Source organism: Rousettus aegyptiacus, unplaced genomic scaffold, assembly GCF_014176215.1.
Source record: "Rousettus aegyptiacus isolate mRouAeg1 unplaced genomic scaffold, mRouAeg1.p scaffold_m13_p_3, whole genome shotgun sequence".
In the NCBI taxonomy this organism is placed as follows: domain Eukaryota; kingdom Metazoa; phylum Chordata; class Mammalia; order Chiroptera; family Pteropodidae; genus Rousettus; species Rousettus aegyptiacus.
Genome location: NW_023416306.1, coordinates 128,779,258 through 128,802,787, shown reverse-complemented (window position 1 = coordinate 128,802,787; position 23,530 = coordinate 128,779,258). Strand labels below are relative to the sequence as shown.

The window sequence follows — 23,530 nt, the reverse complement described above, 5'->3', positions numbered from 1 at the left end:
GCAATATACGGGCCCAAGTGGAAATTCATGTGCCAGTAGCAAAAAATTTGACTAAACCCACTTGTTATTCAGGCATTTCCACATTTTCAGTTTGTTTCAGTTTGTTGCCAGCCCAGTTTTATGCTCTTCAAAACCTTCCCAAATAAACAAGTGGTTTCGAGTTACCAACTTTGCATTGTCTGCTTTTGAGCTTGCACTACAAGTATGATAAGCAGAAATATAGATAGCATATTCTAAACTAGCTGAGCCTTTGAAGAATTCTCATGGGAAACAATGAAGTTCTGTGTCCTATTAGTGGTGGCAGATTAATACCTGGTTAGTTACCTAGTTTAAGAATGATTTGAATTGTTAAACAATAGGAACAAAATCTGTTTTAGAAATTGATATTTTAACAAGAGGATCTTAAATGTGTATGATTTGGGTGTGTTTGTCTTTTGACCTCAGCACTCTACACCCCCAAGTGCATATGGGTCAGTCAAAGCCTACACCAACTTTGATGCCGACCGGGATGCTTTGAACATTGAAACAGCCATCAAGACCAAAGGTAGGTGATAGTTTGGGCCTCCTCTTGTCAGGCTCTGACCAGGGCTTATTTAGCTGTCTCTTCATTCTTCCTCAAATCTCCACTACATTTGTTGTTTGAAATTGTTTTAACAATGTGTAGCTTTAATGGGGTGGATCCAAACTTACCTTAACTCACACCTACTTACCTTCCTTCCTCTCTCCATCCCTACTTTTTACCCCTTTTCCCTCCTCTTTTTGGAGAGAAGCTCTAAAACATGAGAAAGCGTTTTAATTAGATACTATAGTAACATGAAATAAATAGTCCTAAGCTGAGAGCCAGGAGGCCTGATGCCCTGGGTGTGTGCTTTGGGCCCAGCTTTTCACTTTGAGGCCTCAGTGCCTCTTCTGTAAAGGAAGAAGTTGGTCATGGTGATCCCTAAGGGCCTTTTTTTGTCCTGATTCCCCTTGAATTTCATTACATTTGTTGGAAAAATACTGGGAAAATTTTACTGCTTTGCTCTTAAATTGATCTAATGAGAGAAAAATTTTAGAGTCTCTTTTTGTTTTTTTAACCCTACAAATTATAGCACTCCTTAGGCCTGGATCTGGAATTGGAAGAGCTGTCAGAATGAGTATGTTTCTTCGAGTTCCAGGATGAGTAAGAGAGGACCAGGAGGCATAAAAGCCTCTCTTTCTAAATTCATCAGATAAAGCATTTAATTGGGTAGAGTTGAGCAAGAGCTTTTCAGGTTATTATGTTCTTTTCTATGTCTACGGAAGTAAATGTTCTGAGTTTAGGGGCTTATATTGAGTTGCATTATACCCCTAATCCCTAGAAACATGGAGATTATTTGTGGTGATGCTTGTGATTCTTTTTCCTTTCTGGACAAAGCACTTATTTTTCACTGGGAGGCTAAATCGAGATGCAGACGTGACCCAAGCATCGGAGCAGCATCGGAGCTGCTGGTTCATACCCCTACTGAAAAGCCATGAGACATTTTTCTCTTCTGAGTGGTTTAACTTCCGGACACACTCATATAATTCACATACAGGTCACGGAAAGAGGGGGAACCTCAACCAGGACGACCTTAGGAACTTAGGGAGGATGATCATGTCTTGGATTATGCCTGCATATTTACTGATTGTGCCCTTTTTCACTCTCAGAATTGTTTTATTTTGCAGAATAAATGACATGTTCACCTTTCCTAAAACCCTTTGAGAAACTGGTGACTTTTTTTCCCCCAGAGGTAGGAAGAAAAGTAGAAAGATTTTTTTACATCCTGTGGTTCCACTAGGACATAGGGGTTTGCATCATCTGCCTCAAAGCAGCCTTAAGTTCCTTGGAGATACTGTGGGAACCTCCCAGAATGGCTGCCTGAGCAACTGAAAGGTTGCTCATAATTAAAGCATCCAAATTTGACTTTTAAAAAGTCTTCATCTTTGGTGCTTTTAAATGGCCATACTTGTCAAAGGCCAGGTTGAGAAGTCAGGAAGTCACTAATCAGAAAATTAAAATCTGCAGGACTATCTATCTCAGTGCACTCCATTCTGCTCAGTGGAGCCTAGTAGTTGAGAGCATGTGTGATCATGGGTTCAAATCTTGGTTCTGCCACTAATTTACTAGCTATCTGACTCTGGAAAACAACTTACTTAAGCCTCAGTTTTTTTTACTAGTAAGTAGGGCTAATCAAAGTTACCATATCACAGAGTTATTGTGAAGTACCATTTAGCATAGTGCCTGGCATATAAATATTGCTTAAAATAGATTACCTACACACACACACACACAGTTTTCTTACTCTTTGGGTGTGCTTGCATTCCTGGGGCTTCCCAACATGCCATTGTTGAAACAGACTCCAAGTTTAACAGTTAACTCATCTGACAAAGATGGTGGCTTTTACCAGCTTGAGACAAAGGCTGCTTTTATCCCTGCATGAGAAAGCTTTTAGCACACTGGAATGTCAGGATTGCGTAAGTGAACTCTGGTAACAGCTGAAACTCCCATGGCAATAAAAATACCTTCAGGCCCTTTCTGGGTTAGTAGAAAAATACTGAGATTTCTAAGCAGAACTGTCTGAAGGGGTAAGATTTGGATTCCTGCTTTCTAGTTTGCTCAAAAGCAGCTGACATCACCATTATCCCAGTTGCAACTATTTATTGTTTTTATTGAGTGCTCGTGTGGGCAGGCATTGCATCGACACTTCAGGAACATTTGTCTTAGATGAACTTGAAATTAACCCTCTGATGTAGTGTTCCATCACCTCCAGTTTATGGGTGACACAGTGGTTGATTAACATGTGGTAGGTCTCTTTTTCTTTTTTTCTAAGTAAGTTTCAGGCATGAAAAACATTTTCTAGTTGTGATTCTATGGGTATCAGAGACATGTCATATTCGTGATCCAGCTTTAGGTCCCTTGTCTTCTTTCCCACACTTAATGCCCGGTGACTTCCACTTAGGAACTCATTTATTTTTGCGGGGTTCCTAGTAATTTTAGAGAATAACTAAATTTTCCTGAGCTGTCTACTAGTCCTTTAAAATAATTCTTAGATTGTCAGTGTGTTTAAAATAGTAAATCCTTCTAGGAAACTATAGAAGGGAAAGAATATGATATCCATACAGAGCTCAGTACACCAAAGATGTTAATATCAGTATTGATTATGATAGTGAAAAACCCAGATGTACCTTCTAGCTGGGGAGTGACTTAGTGGCAGTCATTCCTCTGTGTTGCAGAGAACGTCTGTAGAATGTCAGACCTGAAAAATAAAGTTTCTGAACAATTTTAAACATTTTTTATTGTGATACAATTCACAGATCATACGATTCATATAAAATGTACAATTCACTGATTTTTGTGTGTTCTCTGGGTTGTACAACCAACCACAATTTTAGGACACTCATTTTAATATACATTTACCTTAACTATGTCTATTGCTTAGAAAAAGGAATATAAAAGTATATACAGTTTGATTACACCACAACCATTTTTTTATGTCAAAAAGAAAAGCATTATTAACTGACACAGGATTATATGTAATTGATTCTTTTCCTTTCTTGCACTTTCGGTATGTTCTGTTTTTCAAATTTTCTATGATGGTATATATTACCTTCCTAATGAAAGGCAATGAACTTAATTACGGACAAAAATGATGTCATTAGTTGGAAAGATCCCTTTTGTTCCATTTCCTTCCCCTTGATATTTTTAGATAACACCACTTAAAAAATGAGCTAATAAAGACCTTGCCTTCCCTTTTAGAATGCCTTCTACCCTTAAGTGTAATTAAGGAGCTGTGCCACACCTTAACCTCACTCCCACCTCAAACCCTTATCCAGAGAACACAACTCTAGGTAATTGGTGTTTCCTTGACATCAAAGGAAACAAGGAGTAAACCGGAAATGCTGATACAAACAAAAGCTGAAGGGCCATGTAAAAGAAAGAAGACTATAGGAGCCTTCTCTCCTAGAGAGGGTGGACCAAGTGTGTGTGCAGGGGTGACAAGTGCAGAGCGTGCTGGGTGGTAGGTACTTGTCCCCTTTGACGCACTATCAACTACGTCATGTACTCATAGGAAAGAGAGCTAAGAGCAAGTCACCTGTGGCAGAGAGTTAATCAGCTGCTGTTAAACACAGGGGTTGTAAACGAGCAGACCTGGCATGGGGAGGATTAACGGGAGGAATCAACAAGGGCGAGAAGCAGTTCTTAACTATTCCCCTTCCATCCTTACCTACCATCTCTCTCACCTGGGCTGTTATGGTGTCTGCCCTTTCAATGGGCCTCCTTGACTCATTCGCTGCAGAATCTCTTTCTGGCTTCATTTCCAGGCTATTTGACGCTCCAAACAGAGCCTTTGCTCTGTCAAGAGTGTGCAGCCCCCTTTTAGTGGGAGCATCAGCTTACTTATAACATCCAGGCAGTTCCCCCTCGCCTCTCAGCCTGAACTGATATACTGCCTTTTCTCCAAGCTTTCTCCGAGAGGGCACAATCCATTATTTCTTGGTCTATGTCTCATAATACTGTACATACTCATGTAAAGCTCTTGTTATGTCATGTTGTAGTTACTTACATGTGGATTTGTCTCTCCCATGGGCACGTGTCCTCCTTGAGTGCAATTTCAATACCATTATTTCATTAATCGTATTTAATCCTATTTACACAGCCCTTGGGACTGTGTGGAAAGGTAAACCCCGATAGTCAAAGTGTACACAGATACCAGAGGACACAGGAGAGTGTAGGGAGTGGGGGACACATGGTCGGTAAGATGAGGCAGAAAAGTCTGGACAGTATCTGGAAAGGATAATAGTTCCTTAGCAAGCTTTGATCTGTTTTCACAAAATGAATTTAGCTCACTCTCCTAAGTCTGCTTTGTTCCTAGTTTGAAGGGATCTCAATATTTCTTGAGTATGTTACCTAAACCAAATGCATGATTGTTTTGTGTATGCTCTGGCTTGAGGTAGACTATGCAATTACTTACCTTAATTTATGTCTAGTTAGAAACTGAATAAAGCCATGCAAAAGTAGTAATATTGCTTAATTAACAAGAGGTTTCTGAGACTTAAATCTGCAGGAGTCTCTTGATCTAGATTGGCCTTGGGTTAAATATATACTGTGGAGTGTACAACACAGCTGTGAATGGTTTACCATATGGGTCCAAATAACTAGAGAGGAAAGTCAGCTAAATTAGAAAAGGATGAATCTAGACTACATAAAATAGATTGTAATTAGAAGCAGCACAACCCCGGAGTTAGCGTAAGTGCCAATAAACTGGTACAGCTTGGGTCTCTCTCTCTTTCTGGAAGGGGAGGGTAATGAGTTGCCCTATTATTATTTTCAGTTTTGATTTTAGCAGTATTTGTGTTCTCCGGAAAGGATGCAAAAGCGGGTAATGTTTTTCCCCTTCTCATAAGCACAAGTATAGAAGCATAACTGCAGCAAGTTTTTGCACTAATTTTTTTTTTCTCATGCTTTTAAAGTGGAACCACTTAAGATTTCTAGTGTGGCTAAAAGACTAATATCCCTATGCCAGTGGAGAGCAAAACCAGGACTCCTGTTTTTGGTCTCACCTGCACACCTGGAGGTATATTCATTCAGTTGAGACAGCAGTCAAGTATTCTCTTGAAGATGCCAGGAGGCAGATTGCTTCTGAAAAGTAGCTTGTCTCCTGTTAGAGGGGTGTGGGAGGTGAGGGCTGAAACACGCAAGAACCCCCTAAGTCTAAGTGAGATTGTACTTGTGAGAAAGGCTTTTATGACTCACATAGCCAAGGGCCATCTCACCCTCCTCAAAGGGAAGGGAACGGGAGAGAATATTCCTGTTGCTGAGGCCTTTCTCTTTGTGTACAGATTTACTTTAGTTTGAGATCTCATCTTACAGCACTGCTGGCAACAAAGAGGTACCTGAACTGAATCATTGCCACCTTTACTCAGAGTGCAGATTTTCTGATTTCCTTCAAAATGATCTCTGTCTACGTGGGTATGTAGATGCCCACCCCAAACTAAGAAGCCTGTAAAACATGGGTAAAGGATTCCATGGTCCCTTTCTAATTGTAGGTATCAGCTTTTGTTGCCTGCCTCTCAGCTGTTTCTTTTTTTGTAAAAACTCACCTTTTCCCTGAAGAAATATACCAGTGCCACCCAGGGACAGTGGTAGAAATCAGATTCTTATCTGGTGTCAGCAATGTTAAAACAATAAATAGTAACTTTGCTATCAATTGAGTTCAGGGTGGGTATTTTGCATCTGTTCATATTTTTAATTTTCTTTCTCAAGAGGCTGATAGAATAGCAGGGTACAAAAATGGTGCTTGCATTTTATGTGTAGCCCTTCCTTTACAGTTTGATTCGAATCTTGAGTGGTGGCCTGCCTCGTATTTTCCTGCTGGTCCTGTAGAGTATTTCGGAAATATAATTTGGCACAGAAAGCAGGCAGAGTTCTGGATTATTAACGCATCCAGTGTGTCACCAAATGGGTGGTACTTAAATCCTTTCTAAGGGCCTCAGATGAGGAGAGACCAGAGCAGAATGGAAATAGAAGAAATGCGATGTCTGGGCCAAACCTTCGTAGGCGCTTAGCTAACCAACGCCTTCCCCGAGTGGGGACCATGTCCACCAGCCCAGCTCCCCAGCCTCCTCTCACCCTGTGCAGTGCTTGTTTTCTGTCCTGTCTGTCTTTCAGGCAGCTGCTGGAGTTTATGGTGAAACTCGGCTAGTAATCTAATGTGTGCTAGTGGTGAAAGTGTCCCCCATTTTCTCTATGCGCTATATTTTCATAGACCCCAAACCAAACAGTCAGGAGCCAGGCCTGTGACAGAGAAGCTGAGTAGAGAAGGTAGTAGACACGTTCCCAGTCGTTAACCCAGTCAGTCCTTTCTGCATCCCCATAAATTAAGTGTTCTCATGATCTCTGTTTTACAGGATGAGAAACTGAGGCTTAGAGACGTAACTAACAGATCTCAGATTGTGTAGTACTGAGTCCCATATAGTTTCTAGAGTGCTTTACCTGTCACTGCCACTTACCCAGATGGCTCTCTTTTGCATCGTTTGTTGCCCACCTGGATGTGTGACTCCTGGTGAGTCATCCGGAGCAGTAACTCCAGAGCACCTGTGCAAATGCGGCCCTCTCCTCTCTCTGTGGCCTGCCTCTGACCTTGTAAAGATAATTTCTTCTGAGGTTTGATACTGATAGGCCTGAGTAATCTTGAGTAATCTAAGCCAAGTCATAGTTTTCCCCATGATCTAGATAAGGAGAGGATCTGGGCAATTTTCCTTTGGTTTTCTAATCAGTCAGCCGCACCCCGAGGGCCTCCTGAGTCCTTCATCACACAAAATGAAATCCATTTTCTTTGTGCAGTCCTGTGTCTTGGCAGATGTGAGTCAGCATCCTGTTCCTTGCCCGTGGACAATAATGACACATTTTCCATGGAATGCCAGATGAGGAGCTGACTTGGGGTTTCCACCCGCAGAGAGGAGGAGGAATCTCCAGGGGGCTGATTTTGTGGTTTGGGATTCAGCCATTATTTTAGACTGCAAGTGTTCTTTATGTTTTAAAAATACAGCTGATGGTTTAAGGGACCCGGGACCCTAGAGTTTTTGCTTGAGCTCTGCTGCCAGTGGTGCCTCCCTGTGGCATCACTAGGCAGAGCCGTTGCTTCAGGTCAGTTGGCATTTAATCCAGGGGCTGACCTGTCCGATGCCCCAGCTCAGAGTGCTGGAGACAGTTTTGTAGTTAGCTGATGAGATTAGCTGACCGTTTTCATTCAGGAATAAATGCTTACAAACTTCCTTGTGCTGTTTCCCATCAGGAGCCAAATAAATTTGTGTCTCGGTTCCTCATTCCTGAAAATCTTAACTTCTATTAGTTGTGAAATGAAATTTTTAAAAGTGTATCCGAATCACAGAATTTGTGTTCTCTCACCTCTAGTCTGTAGGATCCCCCACCCATGTCACTGTTCCCCAGTGCAAGCCTTGCTTAGGTTACTCTGTGACCTTCCATGTCAAACACAAGTGGAAGAGGATGGGAAAAGGTGCATCATTCAGGTTCGTTGGGTTTTCCTTATGCTTTTGTCCCACCCACACAGGGCCCTTCCACCCTGCAAATACATCCCTACACACTGGGACGTGAATAATCTGAAAGTGTAAATGCAGAAAGCAGAGCCTCATCTCCCAGGCGTCTGCGCCTGCGTTAAATTTGTTAAAACTTTCCTAGTGTACTGGCACTCGTTCTGTTGACAACAGTTAATGCCGACACAGATAGCTGAGTGTTCAGTGCTCATCCTTCCGCTGCATCCTGGGCAGAAATAGTGAGTAACCGGATGACCCTTGCAGCTTCAACCTGTACTGAACTATTTTCTACAGGAATAAACTGCCTCACCAATTAGGATAGCAGGTCAAGAGGAAGCAGCAGTGTTCTGAAGATAAGATGGTTAAAATCCCTCAGGCAGATATGTGTATTCTGGTGTTATGACATAGGACATGCCTTAAGTGGCTTTGACTAGGCAGTTGATCCTGGGCTCCATGAATTTTTCTTCTTTTCAGTTCAATGTGAAATTTGCAGACAATGGTATGGGAGAAATAGCTGATGTAGGTAAGGTTCTCAGAAGGAGAAGAGGCTTCCATTTGCAGAAATAGCCTCCATTTAATTTCTTTGTAGTTGCTGGCATTAGCATTTTTGTAAAGCATCAGATTGTACACTCATAAGGTGTCCCAGCATGTTGGATGCTGCATCTCAGCAGGCCGTTAGCTTGGTAAATAATTTAGGTAAATTACATTTAGATTCCTTCAGACTATAGTAGTTGCTGCCTCCTAGGTGAGATTCAGGTTAACTACCCGGGCTCTTTATGGGGATTTCCAATAATTGGATTGAATTCTGTCTCTGGGTAGACGCTAAGGTGCTATGAGCAAAAAAGCAAAAGTTGTTTCATTAACTTAAGAGCATGGGACTACACTGCAGTTTGTGCACTGAACTCTTTTCAGGTGTTATTTCTTACATGGGTTGTTTAGACAAAAGCATTTCTTTCCCTAAAATTGTAGTTGACCCTCCACCTCACAGAAGCAGCTGGTAGAAGTATACTTAAATGTCTTGCATTTATGCAGGTTTCTAATGATTCCTCACCTTTGCTGATTCACCTCTGTTGGTGATTCTCAAAGAGTCACCAGGGAGCCAGGTGAAATGCTGCGTCTTGGGTCCAAAGTCCAAGAGAAGCTTTAATCAATAGCTCTCAGGTGGGGCCCAGGGAACTGTGTTTTTAGTAAGTGCTTCATCTGATTTCAATTCAGGTAGGTCCAGGACCACATTCCGACACAAACATAACCTTTGCATTTGTTCCTGAGGGGGAATAATTTTTCATGGGTCAGTGTTCTTGGTATGCGTTCAGGTCAGCAGCCCCAAAATTGACTTCAGGAAATAATTGAATTTAGGTCATAAGATATAATCATATTTTGTTGTTGTTCCCTAGCAGGTTCAGACTTGGGTAAGAAAGTTTAGAGCAGAAACACATTTATAAACAAATGATTTTCCTCATATAAAGTTAGAACCATAGAATACTTAGAGACAGAGACAGAGAGCATGTGCCAGGGAGCACTCATGCATGTGGGTAGGTGTGCATCCATGTATACATGCCCACACACGTCCGCTAACGTAGCCTCTAACTTTAACGAGTCTTTGAATAAATCTATTCTGCCCATACCTAATTGAAACTAAATGTGTTAAAATTTGATTTGACCTGTTAGTATTTTGTGGACGTAGAAATGGGGGTCATTGTTCAAGCCCCTTGTGCAGATTTAGACAGAGACCCAAGGAGGCCAGATGTTTCCACAGGTGACAGTTGCAGAGTTGAGCCTCAATCTCTGAGCTTCGGCGTCTCTGTCTATAAATTAGGACAAGAAATAGCTATCCCCACTGGGTGATCAATAAGATAGTCGGTGTTAGGATGTTTTGGAAACAAAAGAGAGTTATATAGATATAGCTCCTAATTATTTTACAAATTGTGTTTTATTAACTAACTTATTTAGAACTGTGCTAGGAATTACTGATTCTACATCAATAATTGTATGTTATTCATAGTGTATTTAAAAAAGAACCTTTTATGGTCATTATGGTGAACTTTGAAAGCATAATAATCAAAAGAAAGAAAATAAATTATCCATAATCCCACCACTCACTGTTAAAATTTTGGTATAAAGTCTTCTGGATATTTTTCTTTATATGTCTGTGTATTTTTAAAAAATCAAGTTATACTGGGTATACTGCTTTGCAACCTTTTTTAAAAACAGTATATTGTGAACATTTTTCCATGTCAATTAATACTTTATACCATCATTTTATTTTTATTTTTATTTTTTTAAATGCCAGTTTATTTTTTTTCATACTATATATACATGATTATTTTTTAACATTTTATTTTTGTATTTCCTCCCTCCCTCCTTCCCCTCCCCTCTGGTAACCAGTAGTCCATTGTCCATGTCCATGAGTCTCTGTTTGTTTTTCCTGCTCATTTGTTGCTTTTAGGTTTATATCCCACATAAATGATACCACGTGATTTTCATTTTTTCTGTCTGGCTTATTCTGCTTAGTATGATTATTTCAAGGTCCATCCATGTTATTGCAAATGGCAGTATTTCATCTCTTCTTATGGCCGAGTAATATTCCATTTTTATACTGTCATTTTAAATGACTGTACCTATTGTATTCCGTTAAACGAATGAAAGAACATTTATTTAATCAGTCTTGTATTGGACATAGTTCCCCCCCTTTATTTTTCGATGTTATCTGTGATGCTGAAATAAGCATCTCTCAAACTGAATCTCCTATACATAGTGGGTTTCTTTATTGACATTGGCTATTTTGAAAATCAAAGCTAAAGTAATAGATGCTGCAGTTAATATAACTAACATATTGGACTGAACTCACTTCGAAATGAGTATATTAATACAAAAATGTTACTTATTTTTATACCCAGAAATTCTAACTTTCTACTTTTTAACCTTTCTAACATGATTGAGAGTTGGAGATACCTTCTCTGTCAGTCTGTTCATGGCCCCTGCCTCAAATCATCACAGTTCTGACCTTTCTGTTGCTTTGGAACTCTACCGGTTTCCTGCAGGCCAGGCCATTTGCGGTTCACATGTGACCTCATGGACTCAGCCACTCTGTTCTCTCACCCAAGAATTGCCTATCCGGTTATGGCCAAGACTCTTTATTAACAAAGTTCCTAATCAGTCAAGAGAGAGACCTTTTACTTTATGAATTCTTAAAATCATGCTTTCGTAAGGTAAATGGCATGTTAGGAGCATTTCTGATATAAAATTACAAACTTTCAGATACCAGAAGGCATTGCTTATCTTTGTAAATACACATGTTCCAATTAAAATAGGCACTAAAATATTTTGGTGGCACTTCAAAACTCCCAATTTAGATTTAATTTAGATTAAAACACTTACTCTTTTTAATAAAGTTATAAAATTGATTATTAAAATTGCCTGTTGAAGATTAAAAGCAGTGGAACGTTTATTTTCCTTACAAAACAATTTAGTCTTCAATAAGTATGATTGTATTAATCAATTATGCTATTAAAGTACAAATGCCATATTAAATCCAACTCATTTGTCATGACAGTTTCTATAATTATAGAAATTATACCTAGCTGCTTATATAGCCATAATTCTGTAATAAATATAAATAATTGTCTCTATTAATTCAGTTCACAGTTACTATCTATAAAATTCTCAGTTAAATGGCAATTTGGAGACCTTCATTTAAAATCCTCCTAAATCTTTGTTGTTTCATCCGACTGCCAGAGTCCTACAAATGCACCTCCTACTGTTGATTCCAGAAACCAGTTTATGAATAAAGTAGTTTAAAAAAAAAAAAGCAAATATTTAAAAGGTCTACTTAGGCTTGAGATTTGAGGCTGTCAGGGATAGAAGGGTTTATATGCTGGGCGGAGGGTGCTGACAAGAGAGAGAATACATTTTGATGTCCTGGTATTTCCATTTGGAAAATAGTATATAAATCTCAGTTTAAAACACTCTTGTTTAAAATCTTCTTTATAAGCACAAAGGACTAGAGCATGTAGTTAATTATTCACAACTTATATTTCCATAGGTGTGGACGAGGTCACCATCGTCAACATTTTGACCAACCGCAGCAATGAACAGAGACAGGATATTGCCTTTGCATACCAGAGAAGGACCAAAAAGGTACAGACAGTTTCGGAGATGAAGGGCATACCTTGTTGAATTTCATTTCCTCAGCCACTGCTTTTTCTTTTCATGAATTCTGGCTCATACCAGCAAGAGCCTTCTGGAACCCTTGGGGATCCAAGGTTTTCCTATGGTATGAATCAGAGTTTGCACACACAGGGCCTCTGGACCTCGGAACCCATATATAAAGACCACGCCCTCCTCTAACTCAGTGTGTGGAGGGAGAAGTTCTGGGAATAGAAAGTTAAAAAGGAACAGAGTACCAGCATCAGGTATTTTTAATTAAATGCTTACCTCGTGCCAGGCTACATGTAGTTCTCCACATGTAGGAGCAGCTTATTTCATCTTTATGACTTCTGCTGGTTCTTGATAAGATGTTTCTAATTTAATGTGAGGACACTAGCCTCCACTGAGTATTGATCCTGACATGCTCCTCTCATTCTTAACAAACAAACAAACAAACAAAATACACTTGAATTCTTAAGAGCTTTGCAATGGGCATAGTAGTTATTTGGTCCACCAGTCTATCTTCAGCTTGCCATGTTCCCACTATTTAAAGGGTCTTTGTGTGCTTTTTCTCTTGCTTGTTCACCAGTGGTTAGAGAACAGCCTGGGGCTTGTTCATCCTTTATTTTGTTCCAAAGTTAGGAAATTTTATTTTTATTTTTAATTTTAAGGACAGGCTGCTTTATTTTTAACTTCTTGCTATTAAAAGCTTTTGATTTATTCTTGGATGTTACAGTAACTGTGGGTTCCTTCAGCTCCCGTTTGACGTAGGGCTTTCACTCGTAGCCATGGTGGAGGTGAGCTGGAAGGATCCTGGAAGACATTTCTGCTCTCAGGGTGGCCATGACCACCAGCGTTTGGGGAGTTGCAGGTCAATTCCTGCTTTCGCTCCCTCCCACACCTCCAGGACAGTTGGAAAAGGCATAATAGGAAGGCATCTGGCTTCTTTCATCTTGTGTGCATTAAAATTCTTCTTCCGCATACACGTATATTAATTAAAGAAGTATAGTAAAGAAGTATAGAAGGGAGTATTTTTTTTTAATTAAAATATAATAGACACTTAGTCGCTCATATTAGAAGGGAGTATTTTATTTCTCCAGTTTCCCAAAAGGATCTGTGAGCTGGTAGAGCTGAGTTTCACTTGGAGCATAAGGCCCACCTCGTTGGGCAGTGTGCCTGTAATTGTTCTTCACCCGTCACTTATAGGGTGGGGTCTTGGAACACACTTGGGTGTATACACATAAGTGTACATGGAAATACAGAAGCCCGGATCATGATTTCAAATCAGATAGGTGGAGGACAAAGCTCTCATTGTTGTGAGGAAGATACTACTAGAGTCATGATGGGGTTCAGTGACCTCACAGGATTTGCTGTGTACTGGGGACAGCTCACTGTCCTTCTGATTCTTGATGTCTCTCAGCCTTGGGCTAAGGAGAATTGTCATGTTTTACAGAAGGATACATAAACTACTTGAGATGATTTCTGAAGGAAATTTTGGAAGCAGAGCCTTATTGTTTTGAACGAGTTGTTTGCGTAGTAAAGGAGAAAGCTCTGTATTGCAGACTACTTTAGGGATATGGACCAAAGCTGCCAAGGTGATGAACTTGAACAACATAGGCAGAGCTAGAGTAGACGCGGAGAGGAGTTGGGAAAGAGAGTTGATTTTATGTTGCTTTCATGTTCAAGCAGATGCCAGATGCCAGGTTTCTCTATGTGAGAAATGGTTATGTTTTGTCAGACATTTCTGGAGTTTCTGTTCAATGCAAAGCCTTGTGCTAGACATTATGAGAAGCAGGAAGTTGAACACCCATAAGGAATTTATAATAGAAGTGGAAGAAGTCACTAGGTACACAGATGCTATTTGAAGTTTGAATGGAGAATGGGTAGAGGGGAGTGTCAAGGATAGGCTAAGTTTGGAATTACCTAACCTCAAAGTTCCAAGTCGGAAAATTGGTGCTATAATTGGAAGGTGTTGGTTGCTTTTTCAGTCCCTTCCTAAGTGCTATGTATAACTAGGACAGCAGAAGCATGGGAAAGAGGTGGTAAAAAGGGTTGGGCCAGATGATCTCTAAGCTCCATCTCACTTCTCAACCTATCTGAATGATTTGAGAAAATTCTCTCTGAAGCAGGCTGCATATCAACCGCTTAGCACCTGCAGGCACCTCTGGGGGCTGAACAGTGTAGATGCCATCACGTGGTGCTGGAAAGCCAGGAGAGAAGGAAAGACAGGAGAAAAGAGAAAGGAAAAAGTGAACAGGGAGCAAAATAATTACAATAGCAGAGTGCAGTCATCAGCTAATGCCTGTGATTTATAGGAAATTTAATCCCTGAGGAAGTATCTTTAAGAGCCACATTGAATTAGGGTATCTGTCTACATCTGTGGGGGCCGACTCAGACCTCTGGCTTCAAATCTGTGTTAATGGTGACAGTGGGACCCTTAAGAAGTCATGTGCAGCAGGGAAGTCAGGGGGGTAATTAAGGGGCTTTAGTACACCATCATCACTGTCAAACCCATCCTAATTTGTCATGGACAAGTAGATATTTTCGCAGTCTTGAATTAAGTGTTATGCATAGGAAAGCTTCATGAGCCCCTTCCAGCCATTCTGGTGCCTCTGAGTCTTTCTGGAGACTTTTGGGAACCACCCCTGGAGCCGCTGTGAACATCTTTTACAGAAAGATATCAGCAGGTCACGAGGCCTCTGCTTCCCTGGAGACTCTCCACTTGAACCAGCTCCTTCTCAAGAAGGTCCTTGACCCCAGAAAGTGCCAAGTCTTCCATGGGCTATTGCCACATGCAAGTGTATTTAGAAAGTGCCCTCACACTCGTCTCTGAGGAGTTGCATACTGCTCTGGTTTCCTTTTAATGACTGGGGAGAAGGCAAAATCAGCTTTGATTTAAGGGGATTTTGTCAGAGCAAAGTCCGACCTTTCGGTTTCTGACATCTGAGTCTGTTGAAGGGATGTAGTGCAGGGACAGTTTGACCTAGGCCCCCAGTAGCGAGAATCACAACCTGCTTTACAAACACATCCCTCTTTTGTTCCACTCACCAGTATTAAAGTGCACACCGGTTACCAAGTTTTCCCATGTTCTTGCTCATTTTTTCTGAAGGAACTTCCATCAGCACTGAAGTCAGCCTTGTCCGGCCACCTGGAGACAGTGATTTTGGGCCTATTGAAAACACCTGCTCAGTATGATGCTTCGGAGCTGAAAGCTTCCATGAAGGTAAACACATGTGAGATGCAATCTCTGTCAAATCTGCCATTAATATTTGTGAATTACAGCTTTCTCGGTGTAATTAGGTGATTTTCAGTTTTGTTGAATTCTCATTTGGAACCATCTTTTTTTGAATCAACCGAAGCTAAAAGTCTCAGGATTTGTACCAAAAATATTTCAATTACATTTTTTTTTTAAGACCGTAAAGGACTTTTATGATGCGGAGAAGTCTGTTACCAGCTGCTGCTGGTTGGCACCTGGGCAATTGAAATACCATTTGGAAAAACTACTTCCTTGATTACACTTCCTCCGTAAAAAAGATTTGTTGTGATATTAAGGCAAAAGTAAAACTCAGAGCTTTTGTTAAGTGAAGCTTGCAAATTCTGTCCATGCTCTTTTGGGTGTTCCTTTTTCTAACTTTCTCCCTGTCATTTGTTTGATTCAAATTCGGGCAAAATCAGAACATGCAGTGCATGTAAAGGGTGATTTCAAACCATGAATGGTACCTGTGTTGAAAGTATCGGACAGAACACATTAAAGAGTTCTTTTGATTAGAATTTTAGGTTAAATTAGATAATAAAAATTCCAGTTTGGTACCTCTTTGAATTTTGTGCACACACAAAACCTCAAGTGTTATATAAGTGTAACATGCATAAACTTAAATGCATGTTACAGCAAAGCACAGGAGAACCTTTGTCATGGTGTGTCGGAAACACTTTGAGTAATCCGATACTGCCCTCTGCTGATGAAACTGGGTAACGCCTCTGCCTTAGGGGTAAAGCTATAGTTCTGATTTTTTATTCTAAGTACGAATGCGTTTTCTGTGATGCCACACTGATCCTGAATTATGAAGAGACTGAGCTGTAAGCCTGTCACTAGAACTAATATCACACAGTTCAGTTGTCATCCCTTTCTCCAGGGAGTACCTCAAGAGTGAGGCAGCTTCACACACCAGGCATTTCCAGGGTCCAGAATTTGATAGCGTAGGGCTGCTGAAAGATTGGCTGTGAAATCTTTTTTCCTTCAGTTATCCAGTTTAGCTCAAGCTGTGCTCAATGTATTTGAGCATACTTGTTCCAAGCTTCCGAAGTAGGCTATGTTGCAGGAAAGGTATAACTGAGAATGATAAGATGCAATAACATGTCATGGTCCTGCTTAATAAAAAGAACACTCCTGAAAACCGAATCTTGGGACCTTTGTAGCCATAGGTTTCCTCTGACCATCATCGTCTCAGATCAGCTTATCTTATTTTCGTCAAGAATTCATTTAGTTGCGATTTGTACAATTTTACTAGTATCCGTTACCAGGATTAGTGACTTGAAACGGACCTGTTTGAGCTGTCAGTCACCATCGTAATCTATGTAATTGGGCCCAATGAAAGGTGCTTTGACTTCTAAATCTTTGACCTTGTGCCAGCTCTTCCATTAGCTATCACAGTTGACTACCCTTCTGAAATCCATAAGCTTGAAGTGACATTAACTGAACTATGCTTTTAAAAAAAAAAAAAAAAAAAATCTCTTTTGACTCCTGGCAATACCAGTGGCAATATCTGCCATATGTTACAGTAGAAGTTGCCCTTGTGATAGGAATTGTGGACAGTCTGTGGAAAGGTTGGGCCAAGTTTTGGAAATTGCCAAGGTCACCTTTGAATACACAGATAAAAACACTATCAGAATTCTCAGATATTAGCACTCATATATCAGTGATGGAAGAAAACAGATCTTATATTGCTATACCTGTTTTACATTTCAGCACTGTCAAGATACAACGTTTCTTCTAATGCATGAGCTATTTTGAGACGATATTTCTGTCATCTTTGAGACTGAAAACTGCCCTCTAAAATATTTGAAGATGCTTGGTAGTCATTCTATACCATTTGTATAGAATGTTGTGTATTGTGTAGACCTTTTGCTAAAAGGGAAATAAATTTTGGCTTTGGTAAAACCTCTGAATCATGATTAAAAACTGGAGGAAGCGGCATTTGTTCATAGATTAGATTAAGAATAAAATTCAAAATTAACCATTAACCCGAGGCTTAGTTTATATTACACAGACCACTTTTCAGGGACCTATAAACTCTAATAAGTTTAATTAATAGCTGACACACTTTCCATGTGGATAAGTAAGTTTCTCATTGTATTAACACCTTGTAATTGATTTACATTTTAAACAGTTGTAATTCTACTTAGTTCAAAGTGATATTTCCATTTTCGGAAAGACAAGTATTAGAGAATCCTGATTATTAAATCTTGACTTTGATCATGAAGCCAGCTTTGAAATACATATTTTATTGGGTCCTTTCAAGCTATCCGGCATGCTCAAAAGTGTATGTATTAAATTTGAATACATCACCCATCAAATTCTTATTCCTTAATAAAGTGTTGGTGTTAAGGTTTATTTGGCACTTCATTATTTCCTTTTGGTTCAGTAAAATGCCTGAAGAGTGCATAGTAATCAAGCAAAAATGGAAGTACAAGGATGAAATTTTTAACATTAATCCAATTTTACATTTCAAAGAGATGAAGCTAAAAATTTTATCTTTTCTATACCTTTCCCTGGTAAAAAGACTTAATTTCGATCTAACGACGCTGGCTGCAAATGACAACATAAATCTCTATGTTTATTTTAAATTATAGAGCAAAATTGTTTAATGAGGAAATTTATTTTCTATCAAAATAGCGGGTGATTATATAACTTGGAAAATAAAAAAAAAAAATGGGAAGAAAAAGTTATTCGTTTTATAGGCCCATCACCAAAAGGCAACCACTTGTAACATTTCGGTGTATTCCATTGCTGTCTCTTCCCATTCACTATATGTGTATTTAATATAGTCGAGCTCATATATGTCACTTAATGCTATCTTGTCTTCTGGTGAAGCATTTTTTAAAGGAATAGAAGATAACCTGTGCTGAAGAATACAGTGAGATCCCTCAGTAGGAATGTAGAAAGAAGCATGCTAACAGACCCAGTCCGTCTTTGCAGTTTACCTGGTTGAGATCAGAGAAGTAGGCTCATGGCTAGGAGGATTTTCCCTTCTTATGTCTGTACTGCCTGGTTCACAGGGGCTGGGGACCGATGAGGACTCTCTCATTGAGATCATCTGCTCAAGGACCAACCAGGAGCTGCAGGAAATTAACAGAGTCTACAAGGAAAGTGAGTAGCCCTAGTTCTGTGACGTATCCTCTCAGCCCAGTTTCTGGGATAGTGTTTGGGGGGTATGGGGCGCAGATAACAGATGGAGAAATGCCTGCCATCTATAATGTCCGGTGCTTTGCTGTGGTCCAGGTCCCTCTGCTTCACCTCATTATGGCCTGGGTTTTGATTATTATGTTCCGCTAGAACTTCTGCAAAAGGATAGATAGGAGGGAAAGGAGAGAACACAAAACTTTTTGAAAAAAAGATCTGATAGGGAGAAGTAGAAAGTGTTATACATGGATTTCATTTATTGGGTGCTATCCAGTCTCTGCTCAGGAGGTTCCCATCTCCGGACCGTGGTTGTATAATTGTCATGAGAGGCATGTGGACCTCTGTGCACCAAGGAGTATAAGGGACGGTGGGTAGAATAAATGATACGTTTTACATGTGTGTTCCTGTGTTTCAATATAGATACTATTTTGAGTTATAAAATACAAATTTATTCATTAGGTACTATTTAATTCTTACTAGTTCTTGCCGTTGTGAATTTTCTCAGTTGGTGGATAATAAAAATAAACTTTTTGATGTTCAAATGAGCATAGTCAGGGAGGTTGGGAAATAGTACTTTAGCTATAGAAAAGGTCACTGATTAAAGGTGAACTGAGGACCCCTGATTTGATCAAGCTCTGTGCGTTCCTTGTCACTGATAATAACACTGGCTCTAATTTCATGAAGGTAAACGTTCTAGAGGATCCACTCTCATTTGGGCAGGTATATCGGTGCTGCCACAGCAGTTTCTGCTTTTCAGAGGCTTATAGGGCAGGGGGTATTTGGAGTGGGTAGGTGGCTGCCTGCATAGGCAGGAAGCATAAATCCACATACGTTTGTTTTCCAAGTGTACAAGACTGATCTGGAGAAGGACATTATCTCTGACACATCTGGTGACTTCCGCAAGCTGATGGTTGCCCTCGCAAAGGTTGGTTTCCCATTTATTTCTTTGTCCTTGCTTCCTTCCAAGGCAAGTCACATACCTCATTTTATACTTGGGCACAAATTAACTCAATCCTCTGTGCTTGCATCAGAAATTCCTGCTGCATTTCTGACAGTGGGTTAGCATTGCCACTGCAGAGTTGTCATTTTTATATAATAGGATTTCTTATCCAGCAGAGCCCCATGGTCAGGGGGACTTTGGGGGCCAGAGGAGGAACTGGCAGCTCTCCAGTCCTGGCCTGGATGTGTGTGCCAGCCCTTGCTGCGTGGCTTGGTAAAGGTCACTTTGCCTCTATTTGTGGTCACCTAGGACCCTGCAGAAAGCACCTTCTTGTTTCTTTCACCTGCTCTCACTTCATAGGAGAGGATTTGCCCATGCAGTCCTTTGCCTGGACAGGAGTGGGGTTCTTTGTTTGCTAATGTTAACATGTTAATGTGGATGAAAAGCATTTCCCTTCTGAATCTGAGTTCTGACCAGTGTGCAGTTTAAGGCCTGATGACAAATGATGGATTGGCATGCTGCGTCCTGCCCACTCGCATTTCGTTACTGTAACAACGCCCCCTCCGTGCCTCTCCTCTCTTCCGCCTGCCCTGTGTACCACCATCCACTCATCTTTTTGCAATCCTTTTTTACCATTTTATTCCCCTGATCGAACCCATTTCTGCTGCATCAAATCCAAACTTTTAGAAGTTCTCCATACCCTGGTTCTCTCTAACTTAATCTTCTAGGATTCCCTCCCGTCTGCTCCAGCTGGGCAGCCCCTCGCTCACCTGTGATGTGCTCAGCCTCCCCCCGCCACCACTGCTCCTCCTGCCCTGAGTGGCTTTCTTCCCCTTCCCTGTGCCAGCTCCTGACTCATCCTTCAAGATTCACTCCAGCCATACCCCGTTGTCCGCAGACTTTGCTGACTGTGCTCTCTGACAGATTTCTCCCTTATTCTCACCTCACATTTTAGAGCCATGGATTACTGTGTTGTTTTACTCTTTGTTCCATGCTTTTTTTCTCCATCTGGATTGTAAGCTTTCTGAGGAAAGGATTCTGTAAGATGCATAGCCTGGGAATGGGTACCAAGGATGGGGGTTGATGATATGAGGCACAGCCCTTATCCCCATCACTGCCTCAACTATTTTACCCACTTTGGTCTTGTCTAGACTTCAAAGTGAAGAAAAAATTTAAGTGGCTATTTGTTCAGTAAATTAAATAATGGCTTACATAGGCTGGAGAGAAAAATAACATTTCCATTTAAAAATATGGAAAGGAATATATTCAATGTCTTTTTTTTCTTTTGTAGGGTAGAAGAGCAGAAGATGGATCTGTCATTGATTATGAACTGATTGATCAAGATGCCCGGGTAAGTGCCAGGCTTTTTGGTGTGAGTTTCTGTTCTGATTAGTCTCTGGTTAATCTGTATGGTAATTACCTATCTTGTGTAGCAAATTACCTCCAAATGTGGTAGCTTAAAACAACAAACATTTTTCATCTCTCAGTTTTGGTGGGTCAGGAATTGGGGAGTGGCTTAGCTGGGTGGTTCTGTTTCAGGAGCTCTCGTGGCAGACAAAATGTTGACCAGGACTGCAGTTATCTTGAGGGCCCGGCAGGGTCAGGAGGATCTGCTCCAAGGAGGCCCACCCACTTGACTGTTGGCAGGAGGCCTCCGTATCTCCATGGGCCTCTGAAGGGTTGCTTGAGTGACTTTATAACATGGCAGCTGGCTTTCCCCAGAGTGAGCGATCTAGAGGGACAGCAAGGAGGAAGCCAAGTACTTTGTGCCCTAATCTCAAGAGTTGCACACCGTCACTGCTGTTCTCTATTCACTACAGGTCAGCCCACAAGCTGTGGGAGGGAAAGAAGGCTCCACTTTTGGAAGGGAGGAATGTCGAAGAGCTTGTGGGCTTCATTTTCAATTCCTGGGAGCGATAGTTATTATAAGATACTCTCTTACACTGCTGGTGTCAATTACAGGGTCAGTACTAGACTCATGTATATTCGTTGAGGCTTTGCTTGTGTGGAAGTACCAGTTTCTGCAGGGTGTAATACAGATGGGCACACTGGCATGCATTTGCTACAAATGAACACCCAAGAGTAAACGATATGAGAACGTAGGAAGATGGTGGACACATAGTCAGGGATAGGAAGGAAGGCTTATTGTCCTTTGTGGTTGGGGAGATGGGGAGGGTGGCAGAGGCCCTTCCTTCTTTTCTGAATAGAATTCTTGCTGGTTCTAGTCCCGTAATCCCTGAGAACTATTTCTTAAGCTTATTCACTATGAACTACGTGCTTTGCCTGAAGGGTCAACAGCTACCTCAAAACATTTTGTAAGAGATGCAGAACAAAATTTATTTAAATTTATCTTAGTTTTAAATTTCAGTATATTTCACACAACACTTTTAGCAGGCAGTGAAGAAGAGTTTTAACTAAAGTAATGGAAGTTAGAGTTTGCCACTCTCAGGTGGTAGTCACAGAATGAGTATCCACCTTGCATAAGCCTCTCTCCCTCCCAGCCACTGTTAGCATTATTTATAGCGTTAAATTTCCAGAGACTGAAATAAGGTTGGACTGGCTCCTTTTCCAGCTCTATCATTTACTGAGTCTCTAAGGAACTTGGGTGGTGCGGGGGCAGTAGGTACCTGCCTTCGGTAAATGACCGCCAGCTTACTTGCTACTCAAACTGCCAAAAGGGAGGAGAACTGGATGTGCTGATGAACATTTGTTTGTCCTATATGTGAGTAGAAGCTCTTGGTCCTTCCTTTTGTGTTGAGAGGATATTTGTAGAGCACCGGCCTCAGAATCAGTCTAGTCTCATGCTGATCTGTCTGTGCCTAAGGAAGACTCCTCTTGATTAAGACTTGTGGTCTAAATAGTACATATTTTTCCCACGTCTGCAGCGCGATCATCCTTTCTCTCGTTTGGTATTTTGAATGTGTAGGTTTTTAGGTTTTTTCATGACACTTTTTATGACTTGGCTTTGTATCATGTGACCTTTTCTGGCTGGTTGTGCTCATAGGATCTCTATGATGCTGGAGTGAAGAGGAAAGGAACCGATGTTCCAAAATGGATCAACATCATGACCGAGCGGAGCGTGTGTCACCTCCAGAAAGGTGGGTGCTGTGCTGAGAGGTCTTAGAGCCTAGGGGCCAAAATGTTGGGGCTCTGCTCTGCTGGAACAAAGTTCACTCCCCACGTTACACTCGCATTTTCCCTTACCACATCCATTTGGCCTTCTCTCCCATTTTGGATCCTTCTTTCTCCTAAATATCTCCCATGGTTTGATGCTTTAGCTTGCTGCCCCTTCTTGTCTGAGGATCATTTTATCTTGCTATATTTGTCGAAGTGATGGGTTTTGCTGGGTGCTGTGTTTTGTGGCTTCCAGGTAGGACGGGTTTCACTCAGGGGAGGTGTAGGTGTTCAGACGTAGCTTGGGCAGTGCCGTTCAGGACTAGTGCATGAGACAGCTGTCCCAGGGCAGCTGGCGCAATGTCAGCTCTGGTTCACCATGGCAGCCCCTAACCCTCTAGGATGCTGCGATGGTCCTCATTTTTTCTTTTTTGAATGGTGGCGTACAACCGTGTGGGTGATCACTAACAGCTTTGACTAGTAGTAGCTCTGTTGTAGTAATTATTTGTTGCTTTTCTTTAGTATTCGAAAGGTACAAGAGCTACAGCCCTTATGACATGTTGGAGAGCATCAAGAAGGAAGTCAAGGGAGATCTGGAAAATGCTTTCCTGAACCTGGGTAAGTAAACATGGCCCCCCATCCCTGGTGGACACCAACTTTCAGTAAACTGTGTCGAAGTGGAAGGAATGGATGCTCATCTTATTGACTCAAGTGTGTTTGGGAGGTGCTACTCCTTCACATGGTGGTTTTGTGATCTTCACTGGTCACAACCACAGTGGAGCTGAATGTTTCAGAGGACGCTGGTTTTCCTTGCTCTCTTCCCATTTTGCAGCCCCATCCTGTGAGTCAGGTCATCTGGTTTGTGCTTTGAGGTC

At 41.0% G+C, this 23,530-nt stretch overlaps 1 protein-coding gene across 1 annotated transcript in view; it reads left to right on the top strand.

Moving 5' to 3' along the window:
* Nucleotides 1–23,530, top strand: part of ANXA2 (annexin A2) — a 39,574-nt gene that overhangs the window by 13,240 nt on the left and 2,804 nt on the right. Inside the window, exons 3-10 of the mRNA XM_016126947.2 lie at nucleotides 445–544; nucleotides 12,098–12,192; nucleotides 15,311–15,424; nucleotides 18,478–18,568; nucleotides 19,447–19,526; nucleotides 20,833–20,892; nucleotides 22,546–22,639; nucleotides 23,178–23,273. Of these exons, the coding sequence (XP_015982433.1) occupies nucleotides 445–544; nucleotides 12,098–12,192; nucleotides 15,311–15,424; nucleotides 18,478–18,568; nucleotides 19,447–19,526; nucleotides 20,833–20,892; nucleotides 22,546–22,639; nucleotides 23,178–23,273 (730 nt within the window). The remainder of the gene's footprint in view (nucleotides 1–444; nucleotides 545–12,097; nucleotides 12,193–15,310; nucleotides 15,425–18,477; nucleotides 18,569–19,446; nucleotides 19,527–20,832; nucleotides 20,893–22,545; nucleotides 22,640–23,177; nucleotides 23,274–23,530) is intronic.